Source organism: Neoarius graeffei, chromosome 4 (genome assembly GCF_027579695.1).
Source record: "Neoarius graeffei isolate fNeoGra1 chromosome 4, fNeoGra1.pri, whole genome shotgun sequence".
Lineage (NCBI taxonomy): Eukaryota > Metazoa > Chordata > Actinopteri > Siluriformes > Ariidae > Neoarius > Neoarius graeffei.
The window spans coordinates 64661368-64679035 of NC_083572.1; the positions used below are offsets into that span (position 1 = coordinate 64661368).

At 42.1% G+C, this 17668-nt stretch overlaps 2 protein-coding genes across 4 annotated transcripts in view; both read left to right on the top strand.

Annotated features, from left to right (window-relative positions):
* The window catches only part of mtmr14 (myotubularin related protein 14), a 42811-nt gene extending 39410 nt beyond the window's left edge, over window positions 1-3401 (top strand). For 2 of the 3 annotated variants that reach the window (XM_060919482.1, XM_060919484.1), the window contains 2 exons: window positions 238-396; window positions 1077-3401. In XM_060919482.1, coding sequence (XP_060775465.1) covers window positions 238-396; window positions 1077-1257 — 340 coding nt within the window. In that variant the 3' untranslated portion in view covers window positions 1258-3401. The remainder of the gene's footprint in view (window positions 1-237; window positions 397-1076) is intronic. The other variant, XM_060919483.1, reaches the window with a different exon arrangement.
* Window positions 3402-7055: 3654 nt separating this feature from the next.
* Window positions 7056-17668, top strand: part of LOC132885144 (copine-9-like) — a 246495-nt gene continuing 235882 nt past the window's right edge. The window contains exon 1 of the mRNA XM_060919485.1: window positions 7056-7202. Within this exon, the coding sequence (XP_060775468.1) occupies window positions 7126-7202 (77 nt within the window). The 5' untranslated portion in view covers window positions 7056-7125. The remainder of the gene's footprint in view (window positions 7203-17668) is intronic.

Below are 17668 nucleotides of genomic sequence, written 5' to 3' on the forward strand. Positions count from 1 at the left end.
GCCCTTTCACACTTCTCATTGCCCTGTTAGTGCTTCAAGCGCCTCTTCCATCCCCTGCATCCATTCAGTCTTTTTGGCTTCTTTCCCTTTCCTTAGCTCTCTGTTCCATCTTTGATCCATCTGCTGCAATTTAGCCCTTATCTCACACTCTTGATTTTGATGTTCCTTAATCATGTGAGAATGATGTAATTGCAAGTGAGGCTTTCTGTGTTTCTATGCCTCTCTTTCTCTCCTAAGGTCCATGGTGGAGTATGCTCGTTCGGGTTCTTCTGTCTCTACAGAGTATGGTAGCTGGCAGATTGTCTCAGGCTGTGGGAGCATCCATGATGCACCTCCTCTCCCTTTGGAGTCACCCCTTCCCTACAACTTCCAAGATGAGGGGCCCAGCGGCCGCATGTGAGTCTCACATGCTTCCTCTGTCCTACCCCACCCTCCTTTTGACCATTCCTTTCCCCTGCCATTTTCCTGCTTTTTTTTTTTCTTTCTTTTTCTTTCCCCTTTCTTTTGGCCTAGAGGTACAGGGCTGAGCAAGTGAGAGGGCTGCTGCAACAAGTGACCTTGTGTATGTGGTTATGGGTGATTTTGGATTCTTTAGTAGTGGTTCTTCAGCTCTAGGTGTAAAGTCTTCATGTTTGTGAAGTCTTACTTTACACAACTGCGAAGACTGGAGTCATTATCCAAATAATTGGCCTCTGGAATGGGGTAATGAGGATGGCTTAAAAGGGGATACAAAGATCGGTTTCTCTCAATCTCTTGTTTATTTCTTCAGGGTTCCCATTCAACTACACTTTCTGCTCAGTCAGGCAGGCAAATTGAATGCATCTCCAACAGGGCATGTAGAGTGTGCAAATAACGTCCAAGCCTCTCTTCACAATAGATTGCAGGATGTGGAACGCTTCCAGTTATGTTAATTACCAAATGCAATTTAACTTTTGTTACCACACTAACAGTTCTGTAACAAAACTCATGATGGAAATGCACTTATAATCGAACAACTAACACTGCAGTTCTCTCCCTTTTAATTCACTTAAATTATAGTGCATCTCTCACTTTCTTTCTCTCCCCTCCCTCTGTAGGTGTACATTTGTATCTGAGAGGCAGGCTCGATTGGAGGCAGTAAGGGAGTTGTTCCTGGCAGCTTACAGCTCCACTGTGGGACTCAAATCTTCCTTTCCAAGTCCATCTGGAGCCATCTCTGGTCTGCTGGAGCAGTTTGCCCGTGGTGTTGGCCTCCGAGGCACCAACTCCATTGTCTGAACAAAACTTCCCCCTTCTGTTCTGTCATCTCTTCCTCGGTTATTTCTGACTCCATCTTGTGCTTGGTAGCAATGAATCACCAAGATAAGGTTTCCTACTTCAGCTGGTCTCCTTAGTCTGACAATTTATATCCTCTTCATCTCTGAGCCCTCCATTTGATGTGAATCATCCCGTGATCCAAATTTCATGTAGTCCATATCTATAATCTCTCTGAAATCGGTGTTCCAAAAATCCCAAAGTATCACCTTGCTCCTTTGCGTCATACATGCAGTTTCCAAATAGATCTGCAAAACTCAACCCATCTGCTTCTTCTGTTTGTTTTTTCCTTGCCAGATTTCATTCACTGTGCAAACAATTCAATCGGACTTAAAGTGCCAAACTTTAAACCTTTGGGCTGCCTTTTTATTTCTTTGTTTTTAATTGTTTTACACACTGAATTTGCCTGAGGGACCCTCAAGTAAATTTCTATCCCCCCCCCCCCCCCCCCTTTTTTTTAATTGTCCCTCAGTTTCCTCGTATGTATTTTATAGTAAATGGGATGATTTTGAGAGCCTGAATACAATAAAGGGAAAGGTTTCTTTTAACTCTTGCTGTAGTTTTATTGCTGCTACAAGAATATTTAGTAATGAACAAGTTCTTAATTTAACTTCTACATGGACCTCAAAGGCTGTGCTTCTTTGGGGGCATCAAACCTAATGAACAGATTTTGTAAATTGTCTTTGACTTTAATTGTTGCTGCTTGTCTTAAGTTTCACTTACGTGTGAATCTTTTTAAAGCATTTGATATGAAGTCTAACAAGTAAAAACTGCAACATGTATTAATCTGGAAAGAGGGACAACTATTCTTGTGACGAGGAGACAGGTTTTGTCATTTTAAAGAGTAGTTTTCACATGCATCCCATCAAGCTATTTAACAACACTCATTTGTTAACATAAAATGATGCTCTGTAATACTTGTTCAGTTACACTTCAGCAAAAAAGTAAGGAGCAGGCCTGCTGAATGACTTCCTAGAGCTTAGTTTATGGTGAGATCTTTTTAAAAGGTGCTTGCCCTTTTATATGTTGGCCTCATGCTCAGTTTGTGAATTCAGAGCTACTGGTGGAATCACAATTTCCTCTTTGGCTCATAATTTAATCTAAAACCATTTGCAGTAAAATGGTCACATGCCAGTGAAGTGTAACCACAGCACCTTGCATATGGCATCAGTTTCAGCATCAAAAGCTGCTTTGACAAAGGATTTTTAGTTATGGCAAGTGTTGCTATGATGCTTGGTTGTGATCGGTTGAATGTCCGCACTTGAAATTCCGCACTTGAAATTTCACACTTGGGATTTGTTATTAATGCCAAATGATTTTGATGGCCTTCTTTTACCTCAGGACCACCACATGTTGTGCCTTTCTTTCTCTTAATATTGGGTTACATTTTTAGATTACTTCTACCTGGGGATTTATGGTGTATGTGGGGATTTATGGTGTATGGGGTGTGGGGATTTATGGTGTATGGGGTGGGGTGGGCCCCCCCAAAACAAAAATAAATAAATTTCAGTCTACATACATTTTGGAATGGGCATATTGCAAACCTTGTACTTCACCCCACCCCCAAATTCAGTTACAGTTCAACTAAATGACAACTTTGGCATTATCAATGTAAGAGCTTTCGAGTTTCTGATTAGGATTATTTATTTTGCCTGCAAGGTCTATCCAGGTCATATGGGACTTTTTTCATAATTCCAAACATTTTTTCAGCCTCATAAAAATAAACATCTACCGTTGAAATGACTAGTGGTCAAGCACCTTGCATATTCTCTCTCTCTCTCTCTCTCTCTCTCTCTCACACTCACACACACACTCACACACACACACACGTTATCCAGAACTTTCAGAATTAGTTTCAGCCATATAGGAGGACTCTAATCTGGAAATGTACCTTTTTCGTGATGGTCTCTTCCTTAACTATATTTTTAATAAAACTTTTATTTGCGCTCATTCTCTCCTCCTGTTTAGAGTGTGGTGTACTGTTTTTGTAGGGTTTTTTTTTCCTCGTTCATTTTGTTTTAATTTTTATTGGTTCCTATCTCAGCAGAGTGGCTGAAGAGATACGGGACAGATGCTCTTCCAGTGAAAAATAAAAAAAGTAAAAGTAACCAATTTGTGTGGTTTTTCTCTGAATTCTTATGAAAAGCTAATTTTGTGGTGGTGCAGTAGCTAGCACAGCAAGTAGGGTCTAGGTTTGAACCTGCTAGCTGATCAGGGGTCTTTCAATGTGAAGTTTGTTCTCCCTGTGTGAGTTTCTTCTAGGTCCGCTGGCTTCCGCTCATGATCCAAAGCCATGTGGATTTGGTTAACTGCCGACTCCAAATTGCCCATAGGTGTGAATGGCTTGTCTCCCTTACCCCTTTCTGACCAGCAGGGAGTGGGTGCTTTTGAACTGGTTCCATTCCAGATTCTTTGAACCTTGGTGCTGGCTAGTGAAGCAGCCCATGTTTTCACCAGTTTTGTGAGCAGAACTGGTGTAATCAAGGCTGCATCATGAACAGGGGGCATTTTACAATGGGAGTAAACATTGATTTACCTGTGAGCTTTTGTTTATTACAGATATAAATTCTTTCCTCTGAAGGTGTCCCCTTTTTTCTGTTGTGTGCTCCATTATGGCCTTGGGCTGAGGCACCTAACTCCCAACTGCTCCCTGGGCATTGTTAGCATGGCTGCCCACTGGTCTGGGTGTGTGTGTGTGTGTGCGCGCGCGCGCGCTCATTGCTTCAGATGGATTACATGCAGAGAGGGATTTCACAAGCGTGTGATTGAATAAAGTTGTTGTTGTTGTTGTTCTACTGCACTCTGCTTCCTCACTGATGTCATGGTTCAGGCTGGAAAAATTGGCTATATTTTGGTTCCAGCTGCGAACCAACTTTTCAGGTTCTGAACCAATTTATTTTTGGTCCAAATGCTCTGAATGTATGTTTCAAAATTTGGTGTGTGAATCAGAACAGAACCAATTCCTTGTTGGTCAAAAAAAGGGGTATCTGTGTTAGTCCTGCAATAGATTGGTGGCCTACACAGTGTGTACCCTGCCTCTCCCCCAGTGTCAGCTGGGATTGGCTCCAGCTCCCTTCATGACCACCAGTGGATAAGCAGGATTTAAATAAATAAAATAAAAATTGATTGAGATGGAATAGTAATTTTTTTTCCTCTCTCATATATATTTGAAATGATGTTCTTGAGTAAGACCTCCTTAATACACAACTCTTGTATTCTTGTTCACTGGGAAGATCATCTTTTTCTTTCAGCTGTTCCCATTTGTTCAGGGTTGCCACAGCGGATCTGTTCTGCATATTTGATTTGGCATACGTTTTACACTGGATGCCCTTCCGGATGCAACCCTCCCAAAGCTATCTGGGCTTGGGACTGACACCAAGTATGCACTGTCTTGTACAAACCCAGTGGCTGGGTATTTTACCTAACCTGCATGTCTTTGGACTGTGGGGGAAACCCACACAGACACGGAAAACATCACACAGAAAGGCCCCCCCATCAGCCATGAGGTTCGAACCCAGAACCTTCTTTCTGTGAGGCGACAGTGCTAACCACTGCCTACACATGTACTGCACAGTTAGATTTATGTTCTTTAATTTAACACTGAAGAAAGGTCAGTGGTTTTGCGCACCTGCTTCTCACAATGCCCATAATCTGGTCCCTGCTCTGGCTGAAAGAATTATGAGTCTACTCGGTTCTTGGCCATCTCAATCCGAGTCATGGCCGTGCGCACGGTGGCGTTATCATAAATTAACGACCATAAATTATCACTGGGAAGATAATTTGGAGAAAAGCTTCAGCTTAAAGGAGAAAACATGACCACTAACCTCACGTGTTTTTATGCCTCCGCCACCTTAAGGTGCAGGAGGAATTATGTTTTTGGGTTGTCCATCTGTCTGTGCGTGTGTCTGTCCATCCGTCCCAAAACCTTGTGAACACGATATCTCAAAGGCTAATGAAAGGAATTTCACCAAACTTTCACCGTTTGTGCGCTTTGGGACAAACATGAACTGCTTAGATTTTGAGGTTAAAAGGTCTAAGGTCAAGGTCACTGTGAGGTCAAATGTCTGTCCAAAAACCTTGTGAACACAATATCTCCAAGGCAAATGAAAGGAATTTCGCCAAACTTTCACCATTTGTGCGCTTTGGGACAAACATGAACTGATTAGATTTTGAGGTTAAAAGGTCACAGGTCAAGATTACTGTGAGGTCAAATGTCCATCCCCAAACTTTGTGAACACCATGTCTCAAAGACTAATGAAAGGAATTTCACCAAACTTTCACCATTTGTGCACTTTGGGACAAAGATGAAATGATTTAGATTTTGAGATCAAAAGGTCTAAGGTCAAGGTCACTGTGAGGTCAAATGTCTGTCCAAAAACCTTGTGAACGCAATATCTCCAAGGCAAATGAAAGGAATTTCACCAAATTTTCACCATTTGTGCGCTTTGGGACAAACATGAACTGATTAGATTTTGAGGTTAAAAGGTCACAGGTCAAGAATACTGTGAGGTCAAATGTCCATCCCCAAACTTTGTGAACACCATGTTAAAAGGTCACAGGTCAAGATTACTGTGAAGTCAAATGTCCATCCCCAAACTTTGTGAACACCATGTTAAAAGGTCACAGGTCAAGATTACTGTGAGGTCAAATGTCCATCCCCAAACTTTGTGAACACCATGTTAAAAGGTCACAGGTCAAGATTACTGTGAGGTCAAATGTCCATCCCCAAAGTTTGTGAACACCATGTTAAAGGTCACAGGTCAAGGTCACTGTGAGGTCAAATGTCCATCCCCAAACTTTGTGAACACCATGTCTCAAAGACTAATGAAAGGAATTTCACCAAACTTTCACCATTTGTGCACTTTGGGACAAAGATGAAATGATTTAGATTTTGAGATCAAAAGGTCTAAGGTCAAGGTCACTGTGAGGTCAACTGCCTGTCCAAAAACCTTGTGAACACAATATCTCCAAGGCAAATGAAAGGAATTTCACCAAACTTTCACCATTTGTGCATTTGGGGACAAAACCAAACTGATTAGATTTTGAGATCAAAAGGTCCAAGGTCAAGGTCACTGTGAGGTCAAATGTCTGTCTGAAAACCTTGTGAACGCAATATCTCCAAGGCAAATGAAAGGAATTTCACCAAACTAACTTTCACCATTTGTGCGCTTTGGGACAAACATGAACTGATTAGATTTTGAGGTTAAAAGGTCACAGGTCAAGATTACTGTGAGGTCAAATGTCCGTCCCCAAATCACAACTTAATAAGGCGTGTAGTCTACCAGGCGGAGGCATCCCCATCGACGCGTCGAGTTCTATCTAGTTTTGAGTGAGTTTTATATCCAGAACTTTTCTTATGTTCTGTCTCCACCTGCTGGCTGACACGCAGAATAGCAGCAGTTACAGGCTTAAAGGAGGCGTAGTACCAGAGGCGTACTATATTGATGATTACTGAGTACTAAAGTGTGTTGTTTTGGACGGAGCCCAGCTTGTTGGGAGTTCCAGCTGAGTGAAAGCGCTCTTCATTTCACCAGCGCGCACTCACTATCCTGACACACTGTTCTAGTCAGAGTGTAGTGTGGGACGCAGCCCAGGACGGACGGACGGACTGACGGTCGGCTGATTTTCGTCGGGCAGCGCGCGAGCCGAGACGCATGGACGCTGTGGTGCGGGGCGGCGCGTCACACAGGTAGCGCGTTGCGGTCTAGTCCCAGTCCCGCCTGCATCACCGCCGCGGTCGGTTTAGGACAAAAGCAAACAAACACAGTGTCGGATGGAAAAGTGAAAACTTAGGATTTTGTTTTACAAATCTTAAACATCTCAAGCGTCACCATGGCCTCTATTGGGGACTTCGACCCGCTCCATTCGACTGTACCCGCAACTAAGATTGAAGTTACAGTCTCGTGCAGGTGAGTCCAGGAATATTCTGTGTTACAGTCAGCAGAATGATGGTCTGGACTTTTCATGCGCTCTAAAACAGACAACATGGGTTTCGACCTGTTTGTTTTGACTCATAATTAATGAACTTGTTGCCACCTAATAGCAATTTAAAAAAAAAAAAATCTTGTTTGATTAATATACCAGTTTCTGAGGGATGGGTATATTTCACTGCTCTTCTAGAGGCAGAGTGTTTTTGTTGTTAGTGTGTTTTTTTCCTTCCCCTCCTCGAACCCATGCGCTTGTGGTGGAGGTGTTTGAGGAGGTGCGTCCGCTTTCCGCCACGCGCTGAGGAGAGCACTACTGCAGTGTATTTTCCCTTAACAATTACAAACCTGATGAGGATTTCCCTCCTGGCTGTGAAAAACTTTTTTTTTTTAAATGCATTATGGAAGGTTCTTCAAATGAATAGTCAGAAACCGAGTACTACCATTCCTTGTCGTTGGGGTGGTGCCCTTTGCATTTTTAGTACAGAAAAGTAGTATACCAGTGCATCTCAATACCATGAAAAAGTTCCTTTTTTCATAATTTAATTCAAAAAGGTAAACTTTCATATATTCTATATTCATTACATGTAAAGTGAAAAATTTAAAGCCTTTTTTGTTTTCATTTTGATGATTATGGCTTATAGCTCATGAAAATCAGAAATCCAGTATCTCAAATTATTAGAATATTCCCTAAGATCAATCAAAAAAAGGATTTACAATACAGAAATGTCCAACTTCTGAAAAGTATATTCATTTATACACTCAGTACTTGGTTGGGGCTCCTTTACTATGAATTACTGTATCAATGCGGTGTGGCATGGAGGTGATCAGTCTGTGGCACTGCTGAGGTGTTATTGAAGCCCAGGTTGCTTTGATAGTGGCCTTCAGCGTATCTGTATTTTTGGGTCGGGTGTTTCTCATCTTCCTCTTGACAATACGCCATAGATGAGAGGTGGATGTTAGCCAAGCTGACCTCAATCATGGATAACCCCTCTCACCCCCTACATGAGGCTGTGGGGGCTTTAAGCAGCTCGTTTAGTAGTAGACTGCTACACCCACGGTGTAAGAAGGAGAGATACTGCAGGTCATTCATACCTACTGCTGTCAGACTGTATAACATCCACAACTTGTAATGTAGCACCAATAACCTGTTTGTCGTTTAATTTGCACTACTTCACCACTACTACCTCTGCCATCTCTCATCTATGCAATTATTATGTGCAATAATATAGGCCCTAAACTATTTTTATGCATACTTATATATAAATATTATTTATGTATATATGTGTGTATATATGGCGGCACGGTGGTGTAGTGGTTAGCGCTGTCGCCTCACAGCAAGAAGGTCCTGGGTTCGAGCCCCGGGGCCGGCGAGGGCCTTTCTGTGTGGAGTTTGCATGTTCTCCCCGTGTCCGCGTGGGTTTCCTCCGGGTGCTCCGGTTTCCCCCACAGTCCAAAGACATGCAGGTTAGGTTAACTGGTGACTCTAAATTGACCGTAGGTGTGAATGTGAGTGTGAATGGTTGTCTGTGTCTATGTGTCAGCCCTGTGATGACCTGGCGACTTGTCCAGGGTGTACCCCGCCTTTCGCCCGTAGTCAGCTGGGATAGGCTCCAGCTTGCCTGCGACCCTGTAGAAGGATAAAGCGGCTAGAGATAATGAGATGAGATGAGATGTGTGTATATATACAGAGTCTACCTGTAATGTGCAATTTTTCCGAGCCTCTCAATAAGGCAATTTTTCTATACTTTTTCACGGTAGATAATGCAAATAGCCCTCTGTATTTAATCCTTCGTTTGTCTAATTTTTATTTCAGTTTTATTTGTTATCTGTTTGACATTTTCTTGCTACTGTAACACGTGAATTTCCCCGATGTGGGATGAATAAAGTGAATCTAATCTAATTCTCTATGGGGTTCAGGTCAGGCAAGTTGGCTGGCCAATCAAACACAGTAATATCATGGTCAGCAAACCATTTGGTAGTGGTTTTGGCACTGTGGGTAGGTGCCAAGTCCTGCTGGAAAAGGAAATCAGCATCTCCAAAAAGCTCGTCAGCAGATGGAAGCATGAAGTGCTCTAAAATCTCCTGGTAGATGGCTGTGTTGACTTTGGACTTGATAAAATACAGTGGACCAACACCAGCAGATGACATGGCACCCCAAATCATCACAGACTGTGGAAACTTCACACTGGGCTTCAAACACCTTGGATTCTGTGCCTCTCCACTCTTCCTCCAGACTCTAGAACCGTGATTTCCAAATTAAATGCAAAATGTACTTTCATCTGAAAAGAGGACTTTGGACCACTGAGCAACAGTCCATTTCTTTCTCTTCTTAGCCCAGATAAGACACTTCTGACATTGTCTCTGGCTCAGGAGTAGCTTGATATTAGGAATGCGAAAGTTGTATCCCCTTTCTTGAAGATGTCTGTTCGTGATGGGTCTTGATACACTGACACCAGCCTCAGTCCACTCCTTGTGAAGCTCTCCCAAGTTCTTGAATCAACTTTTCTTGACAATCCTCTCAAGACTGCGGCCATCCCTGTTGCTTGTGCACCTTTTCCAGCCACCCTTTTCAGCAATGACCTTTTGTGGCTTACCCTCCTTGTGGAGGGCATCAGTGATCATCTTCTGGACAACAGTCAAGTCAGCAGTCTTCCCCATGATTGTGGTTGTGTGTACTGAACTAGATCGAGAGATACACTGTGTTCAGACTTTTACTCAAACTCGAAATGAAATATTCTAATATTTTGAGATGGGGTTTTTTGTTTTTGTACTGTATGCCATACTGATTAAAATTAAAATAGAAAAATGCTTGAAACATTTTAGTTTATGTGTAATGAGTCTATAATATATAACATTTTCACTTTCTTAAATAACTGATGGAAAATATTGAACTTTTTCACAATATTCTAATTTCTTGAGATGCACTAGTATATCCCAAGAAAGGTGTATAACCTAAAAGGCAATTAGGCTCCAATTACAATATGTACAGTGGTGCTTGAAAGTTTGTGAACCCTTTAGAATTTTCTATATTTCTGCATAAATATGACCTAAAACATCATCAGATTTTCACACAAGTCCTATAAGTAGATAAACAGAAGCCAGTTAAACAAATGAGACACAAATATTATACTTGGTCATTTATTTATTGAGGAAAATGATCCAGTATTACATATCTGTGAGTGGCAAAAGTATGTGAACCTCTAGGATTAGCAGTTAATTTGAAGGTGAAATTAGAGTCAGGTGTTTTCAATCAAGGGGATGGCAATCAGGTGTGAGTGGGCACCCTGTTTTATTGAAAGAACAGGGATATATTGGCTAATGTTCATGAGTCCACCATCAGGAGAACACTGAACAACAATGGTGTGCATGGCAGGGTTGCAAGGAGAAAGCCACTGCTCTCCAAAAAGAACATTGCTGTTCGTCTGCAGTTTGCTAAAGATCATGTGGACAAGCCAGAAGGCTATTGGAAAAATGTTTTGTGGACGGATGAGACCAAAGTAGAACATTTTAGTTTAAATGAGAAGCGTTATGTTTGGAGAAAGGAAAACACTGCATTCCAGCATAAGAACCTTATCCCATCTGTGGAACATGGTGGCGGTAGTATCACAGTTTGGGCCTGTTTTGCTACATCTGGGCCAGGACGGCTTGCCGTCATTGATGGAACAATGAATTCTGAATTATACCAGCGAATTCTAAAGGAAAATGTCAGGACATCTGTCCATGAACTGAATCTCAAGAGAAGGTGGGTCATGCAGCAAGACAACGACCCTAAGCACACAAGTTGTTCTACGAAAGAATGGTTAAAGAAGAATAAAGTTAATGTTTTGGAATGGTCAAGTCAAAGTCCTGACCTTAATCCAATCGAAATGTTGTGGAAGGACCTGAAGCGAGCAGTTCATGTGAGGAACCCACCAACATCCCAGAGTTGAAGCTGTTCTATATGGAGAAATGGGCTAAAATTCCTCCAAGCCGGTGTGCAGGACTGATCAACAGTTACCAGAAATGTTTAGTTGCAGTTATTGTTGCACAAGGGGGTCACACCAGATACTGAAAGCAAAGATTCACATACTTTTGCCACTCACAGATATGTAATGTTGGATAATTTTCCTCAATAAATAAATGACCAAGTATAATATTTTTGTCTCATTTGTTTAACTGGATTTGCTTTATCTACTTTTTGGACTTGTGTGAAAATCTGATGATGATTTAGTCTTTTTATGGTACACATATACAGTATATATCCATGCTTCCAGGTGAGGGACCTATTAAAGGTGCAAAAAATGCACCCTGGTGATAAGGAAAGCTTTAGTTATATACCACACTTTTTAACGAAGAGTCTCTGCCTAGACAAGGCTGCATAAAGCATGCTCATGCACATGCGCACGCACACACCCCTCTCTGCTATGACAGACTGTACGGTATACTTGACAACAGGGCATCAGGTGTGTGCTTGGATGTGCATGTATGGTCGCCTGCCTGTACTGGAAAGGGATGTCCTACTGAATTGATTTATTTTTTAAAATATTTAAATCCAAACACACACACTCACTGTACACATTATTAGGAACACTATACTAATACTGGGTAGGCCCTCCTTTTGCTCTCAGAGCGGCCTCAATTCTTCATGGCATGGATTCCGCAAGATGTTGGAAACATTCCTTTGAGATTCTGGGTCATGTTGAGATGACTGCATCTCAATTTTTGCAGATTTTTCCAGTGCATCTTCATGCTGTGAATCTCCTGTTCTACCATATCCCAAATTGAGTCAGATCCGGTGACTGGGAAGGTCACTGAAGAATGTTGAACTCATTGTCATGTTCATGAAACCAGTTTGAGACAACTTGCTTTGTGACATGGAGTATTATCATGCTGAAAGTAGTTATTAGAAGAAGGATGTGAAGGATGCACACGGTCAGCAACAATACTCAGATAGGCTTTGGCATTCAAGCGGTGATTGGTATTAACTGTCCCAAAGTGTGCCAAGAAAACTTTCCCCACACCATTACACCGCCTCTACCAGCCTGGACTGTTGAGAAAAGGCAGGCTGGATCCATGGATTCATGCAGTTGGTGCCAAATTCTGACCCTACCATATGTGTGCCTCAGCAGAGTCATTCGACCAGGCTGCCTTTTTTTCAGTCTTTCAGCTGTCCAGTTTTAGTCTGTTCCCACTGCAGCCTCAGCCTTCTGTTCTTGGCTGACAGAAGTGGAACCCGATGTGGTCTTCTGCTGCTGTAGCCCATCCATCTCAAGGCTTGACTTGTTGTGCATTCTGAGATGCATTTCTGCTCACCACTGTTGTAAGGCCCCGGTCACACCGCCCGAACTTTGCTGGAGCGTTCCTTGAACGGTAGGGAGGGGGGGCCGAATTTCGACAACGCTCGTCACCGCGCACAAAATGGGAATAAAAATCGAAAACACGGGCGTTGGCTTAGCGGTGCACCGCTGAAGCCGGCGTTGCTTTAGCGTTGGTTTAGCGGTAGCGAGCGGTAGCGAGCGTTGGTATAGCGGCATTCTGCGCATGCGGGCTTTGGCTCGGTGGGGGTATAAAGTTGGTTTAGCACCAATCATAGCAAGTCTCTCAGCATCCATGGTGATACAGTTTTACTGTAACTTTGAGCAAATTCGATATAGATGAGGTCTGAACTCAACGGCAGCTCGATTCCAAATGAGCTCCTGGTCCATTTCTCCCCGTATTCACGGGCGCAGATAGAGGGGGGGACGGGGGGGATTCGTTCCACCCAGATTTAAATTCACTTCGTTCGGTCCCCCCCACTTATAGAGAGGAAAAAACGTCTATGCGTATACATAGTTGCAACAACTCACATAAAACAAAACAAAGACTGATATTCGGTTGGTTGAGCTGCGCAGACTGCACAGGTTGCGAGCTCGAGCTTGGTTGCTATGGTAACCCACAACAAGCTTGACAGGCATATCGGGGTTGGGGTTGGTTTGCTGGCAGCTTTGTCTCCCCCAGTTTTTTGTCCCCCCCAGTTCAAAAAACGTATCTGCACCCCTGCCCGTATTTATAGCCAAATTCTGGTCCCGCTCCGACACCTCTATACCAACGCCAAACCAAAGTTCATCGCAGCCATGGATAGCTGCTTCAACGCCCAACACCGTTCCAGCAACCCCGTGTTCGCTCGTAAAACGCTTACAACCGCTCCACCGAAGTTTGTGCAACGTTTAATCGCCACCCGGGCAACGCTGGCGAAGCAGCGGTGGTCCAGCGTTCAAGATTTCTGCGTTGGCCTAGCGGACCCAAGCGTCCACGAACTTGCGTCTAGCGGTGCCAAACTTTGACTGGGCGTTGGTGGAGCGGGGATGAACTTTGCCGGGGCGGAAAATTGCCCCCTCCTCACCGCTCGCAATATTTTGTGCAGCTCAAAACTTTCGGAGTGGTAGGAGGGCCCCTCGAGAAACATCAGCGGTGGTCGAGCGTATACGGCGTTGCTTTAACGGGGGCCAACTTTTGTTAAACGGTGGTGAACGGTTACGAGCGGTGATTAATTTTTTTCACCGCTCCAGGAACGCTCCAGCAAAGTTCGGGCGGTGTGACCGGGGCCTAAAGAGTGTGTATTTGAGTTAATATGACTTTTTGTCAGCTCAGCCCAGTCTGGCCATTCTCCATTGACCTTTCTCATTAACATAGCATTTCCGTCTGCAGAATTGCCTCTCATTGGATGGTTTCCCTTTGTTGCACCATTCTGAGTAAATTCTAGAAACTGTTGTGCCTGAAAATTCCAGATCAGCAGTTCTAGAAAAACTCATACCAGTCTGTCTGGCACCAACAATCATGCCACAGTCAAAATAATTGAAATCACATCTGCCCTTATTCTGATGATTTGATGTGGTTAATGGTTGATGACATAACCCGAAGCTGCTGGACTGTATCTGTCACATAATTGGCTGATTAGATAATTGCATGAATGAGTAGGTGTACAGATGTTCCTAATAAAATGTTTAGTGAGTGTATACATATAGTAATGCCAAAACACAGTTACAGATTTCATCATGTCTCATGGGCATGGTAAGATTTCTAAACCATGTTTGTCTACACACACACACACACACACACACACACACACACACACACACACACACACACACACACACATGCCTTAAAACAGAAATGTGTCTACTTTTAGTCATTGGTAGGCTGTTGCAAACTGATGTCAGATTTCTCAAGCTGGGCAGATATCTATGTATTTTTTTCCCATCTCCCTGTGGAGACTGCTTATGTTTCTTCATCTTCAGGACAGATGTCCTCCATCAGTTTCAGACAGATTTCCTATGTCATTCAGTTCCAGAGAGATTTGGTACCTTTGCATTCAGGTGATTGTAGTATGATAAGAAACACAAGGCCTGTACATTTACTTGCACATCGGCACTTTGCAGGACATCTATCTAGTTGTTCTTTCATATTTTCCTCATGATGTCAGATCCTGCCCTCATGTTATGTGGAGCAATGAGAAATTAAAAACAGGGTAGGTCTCTACTTTTGAGACATTTTTGTCTTGAATTTCTCTTTATATCTTGAAAGCAGTGAATAAATCAAATGCTCTGACAATAAAAAGAAGAAAAATCTATCATCTGTGGCAGTCACGTGGCTGTAAAATGTCCATCGAATCATTTCATTCTGTCCAAATGAAATGATTGGATGACCTGCTTCTCTGTCTGCCTGTGTATTCATTGCGCGTAACCAGAGTCTTCCACATGGCCAGCTAGATGTATTTCAGACATATTGCTAAAGCTAGCGAGCTAGTCAATTGCTGTGACGACCAACAATAGCCATGTTGATTGTTTACATTCATTGTGATAATGTTAGGCGTTTTATTGCATGTGAATGAGACATGAGGTAGCTGGATATGACAATGACGCACTACGCTCCTCTCCCCAACGCTCTCTCTCATGGACTCATTCTCCAGCAGTAATCAGGCAGTGCGCGTTCATGTGTTTTGGAGGGAGTGCTGAAAGGAGGGGATGGGATTGTTAGGTTGGATACTTTCAAAATCTACAGTAGCTTGCTGGTTTCTCCAGAATTACCTACCCTAGCGTTAAATTAAATGTCACTGCATAAGCCTTACAATGAATCAGAAGTGCTGGTGAGTGTCAGTTTCTTGAAAACATTCTCTCTACAGTGAAAAGGTGCATTAAAGTGATACTGTTGTTTTTAATTCACTGTGTTGTCTGCAGTCATTGAGATTGTACTCGTCTCTGATTTGTGTCACTAAATGTGAAAGTGTTTGTTGAGTTCTTTTATTTATTAAATGTGCTTTTTTTTTTTTAAAGCATTTTTTTTTTGAGAATCTGAATTCCTCAAAGTAAATGACAGACACTTTTCTGGACCATGTATACATTTTATTTAAACCAGTTATGTAATCAGAAAGTGCACTAACCCTGGTGTCTGTGCAACAGATGGACCTCGGTTTCACACATATGTTGCACAATTAAAATGAAATCAGACTATTTTGAAGGAGAGAAGGATTAACAGAAATTAGTCATTCTCTAAACAACTGGTAACAAGAACGACTACAGAAAAATCCGTTGGTCTAGCATTGGCAGAACAAAGAGTACAAATTCAAAGATGGTCAATCACCTTGCCAAAGTGGAAAATTCCTTCCACTGGTACAAAGCTAACCAGAAAAGATTTTGTTTATATATTTCTAAGTAGCCTATCATTTATAGCTCAATCAATATCAATACTTTTCCCAATTTATCTTGGTGCAAAATGACAAAATATTTAATGCTGCATAATCTGAGTCAATTTTATTAATCAGTTACTAATAGCATTAATTGACAGATTAACTAAATAGTAATTATTTTCTTCCAGTGGCCCAGCCCTTATTCTCTCATGTAATTCCTGAATTAATTATCTCTCTGAATTAATTATTAGCTCTCTCTGTCTAATTATTATCTCTTGGCCTGTGTGTAACATATATATTTCCAGAATAAGTGATGTTTTAGCTTTGAAAGAGTGTGACACAGGCATATTTACTGTCTCATGAAAAAAAAAAAAACCCGTCAGGTTTATTGTATGAAAACTGCTAGCTGCTATAGCATATCATATAGGATTATCCTGTTTTTATTGCAGAGTGCCTCAAAACACACATTCACACACAAACACTTATGATTCTGAATTTCACCCAGACACACTACTGCTTATTATTTTCTTTTTGATTAATTGTAAAATGGCTTCTAAAAAAACCCTTTAATAAGCTGTAAAATCAGCCATGAGGTGAGGTGAAAGCTGATGGAAGCTGAGTATGCATGGGGCTTGAGCTGCTGTGTCTCTTGTTTTCCTCCCTCAAGCTCTGTCCTCATTCATAAAGGAAATTACCTGCTGCGATGCAGTGGCTCCATAAATGTGTGTGTGTGTATTTTTATTTTTGTACCTTTTTATTATTAAATGATTTTCGTAATAACACTTGCTTTTTAATGACATGACTGATGCTGTTGCTGCAATTTAGATAGGATTGGATTGTTGGCTAATTTCTTTGGTAGTCCTCCTTAAAAATAAAAGTGCTTTTGTAATTTTTCAGATCCTTTCACCTTTTCCTCATTTCATTACATGCCATGACTCTAAAATTGATTCAATTATTTTTTTTCATCCTGAATCTCCAAAAATATTTGTGAAGAAAAAGCACAAACAAGTTTCTCATTTACAAATACCACATTTACATAAGTGGGTCAGGGAATGGAGACGGAGGCAGATGCAAATGCAGATATGGTTTAATTGATGCAATCCAAAACACACACAAGGTACATAAACAAGAACATCAAGAACTAGGTAGACACAGGGACACAAGAACATGATGTAAGCTCGACAAATGCAAGACAAAGAGTGCTACAAGAGACAGAACTTAAATACCCGTGCTCATTCACAGCACAGAAGCAAAACAGCATCCATTGGTTGCTCTGGACACAGGTTGACAACCTTGACTTTGCCGATGATCTGGCCCTTCTCTCACATACCCAACAGTAGATGCAGGGAAAAACAATCACCATTGCAGACAATTTAGCCAGATTTGGCCTGAACATCCAGAGGGAAAAGTAAGGTCCTTAAATTCAGTGTTACCAACACATCCCCTTTCATGCTGGAAGACGAAGTGATAGAAGAGGTGGAGAGCTTCATCTACCTTGGTAGCATCATTGACAAGCAAGGAGGGACTGATGCTTATGTGAAAATCCAAATCGGCAAGGCCAGGGCTGCTTTTCTCCAGCTCAAGTATGTCTGGGGATCCAGAGACTTGTCAATCCACACCAAGATCAGGCTCTTCAACACCAACATCAAGTCTATCCTGCTGTATGGAGCCGAGACGTGGAGGATGATCGTCAACATCACCAAGAAGATCCAGACTTTCGTCAAGAAGAATCCTCCACATCCACTGCCCTGACACCATCAGTAACAAAGAATTGTAGCAGCAGCCTGCAAGGAAAGAGATACAA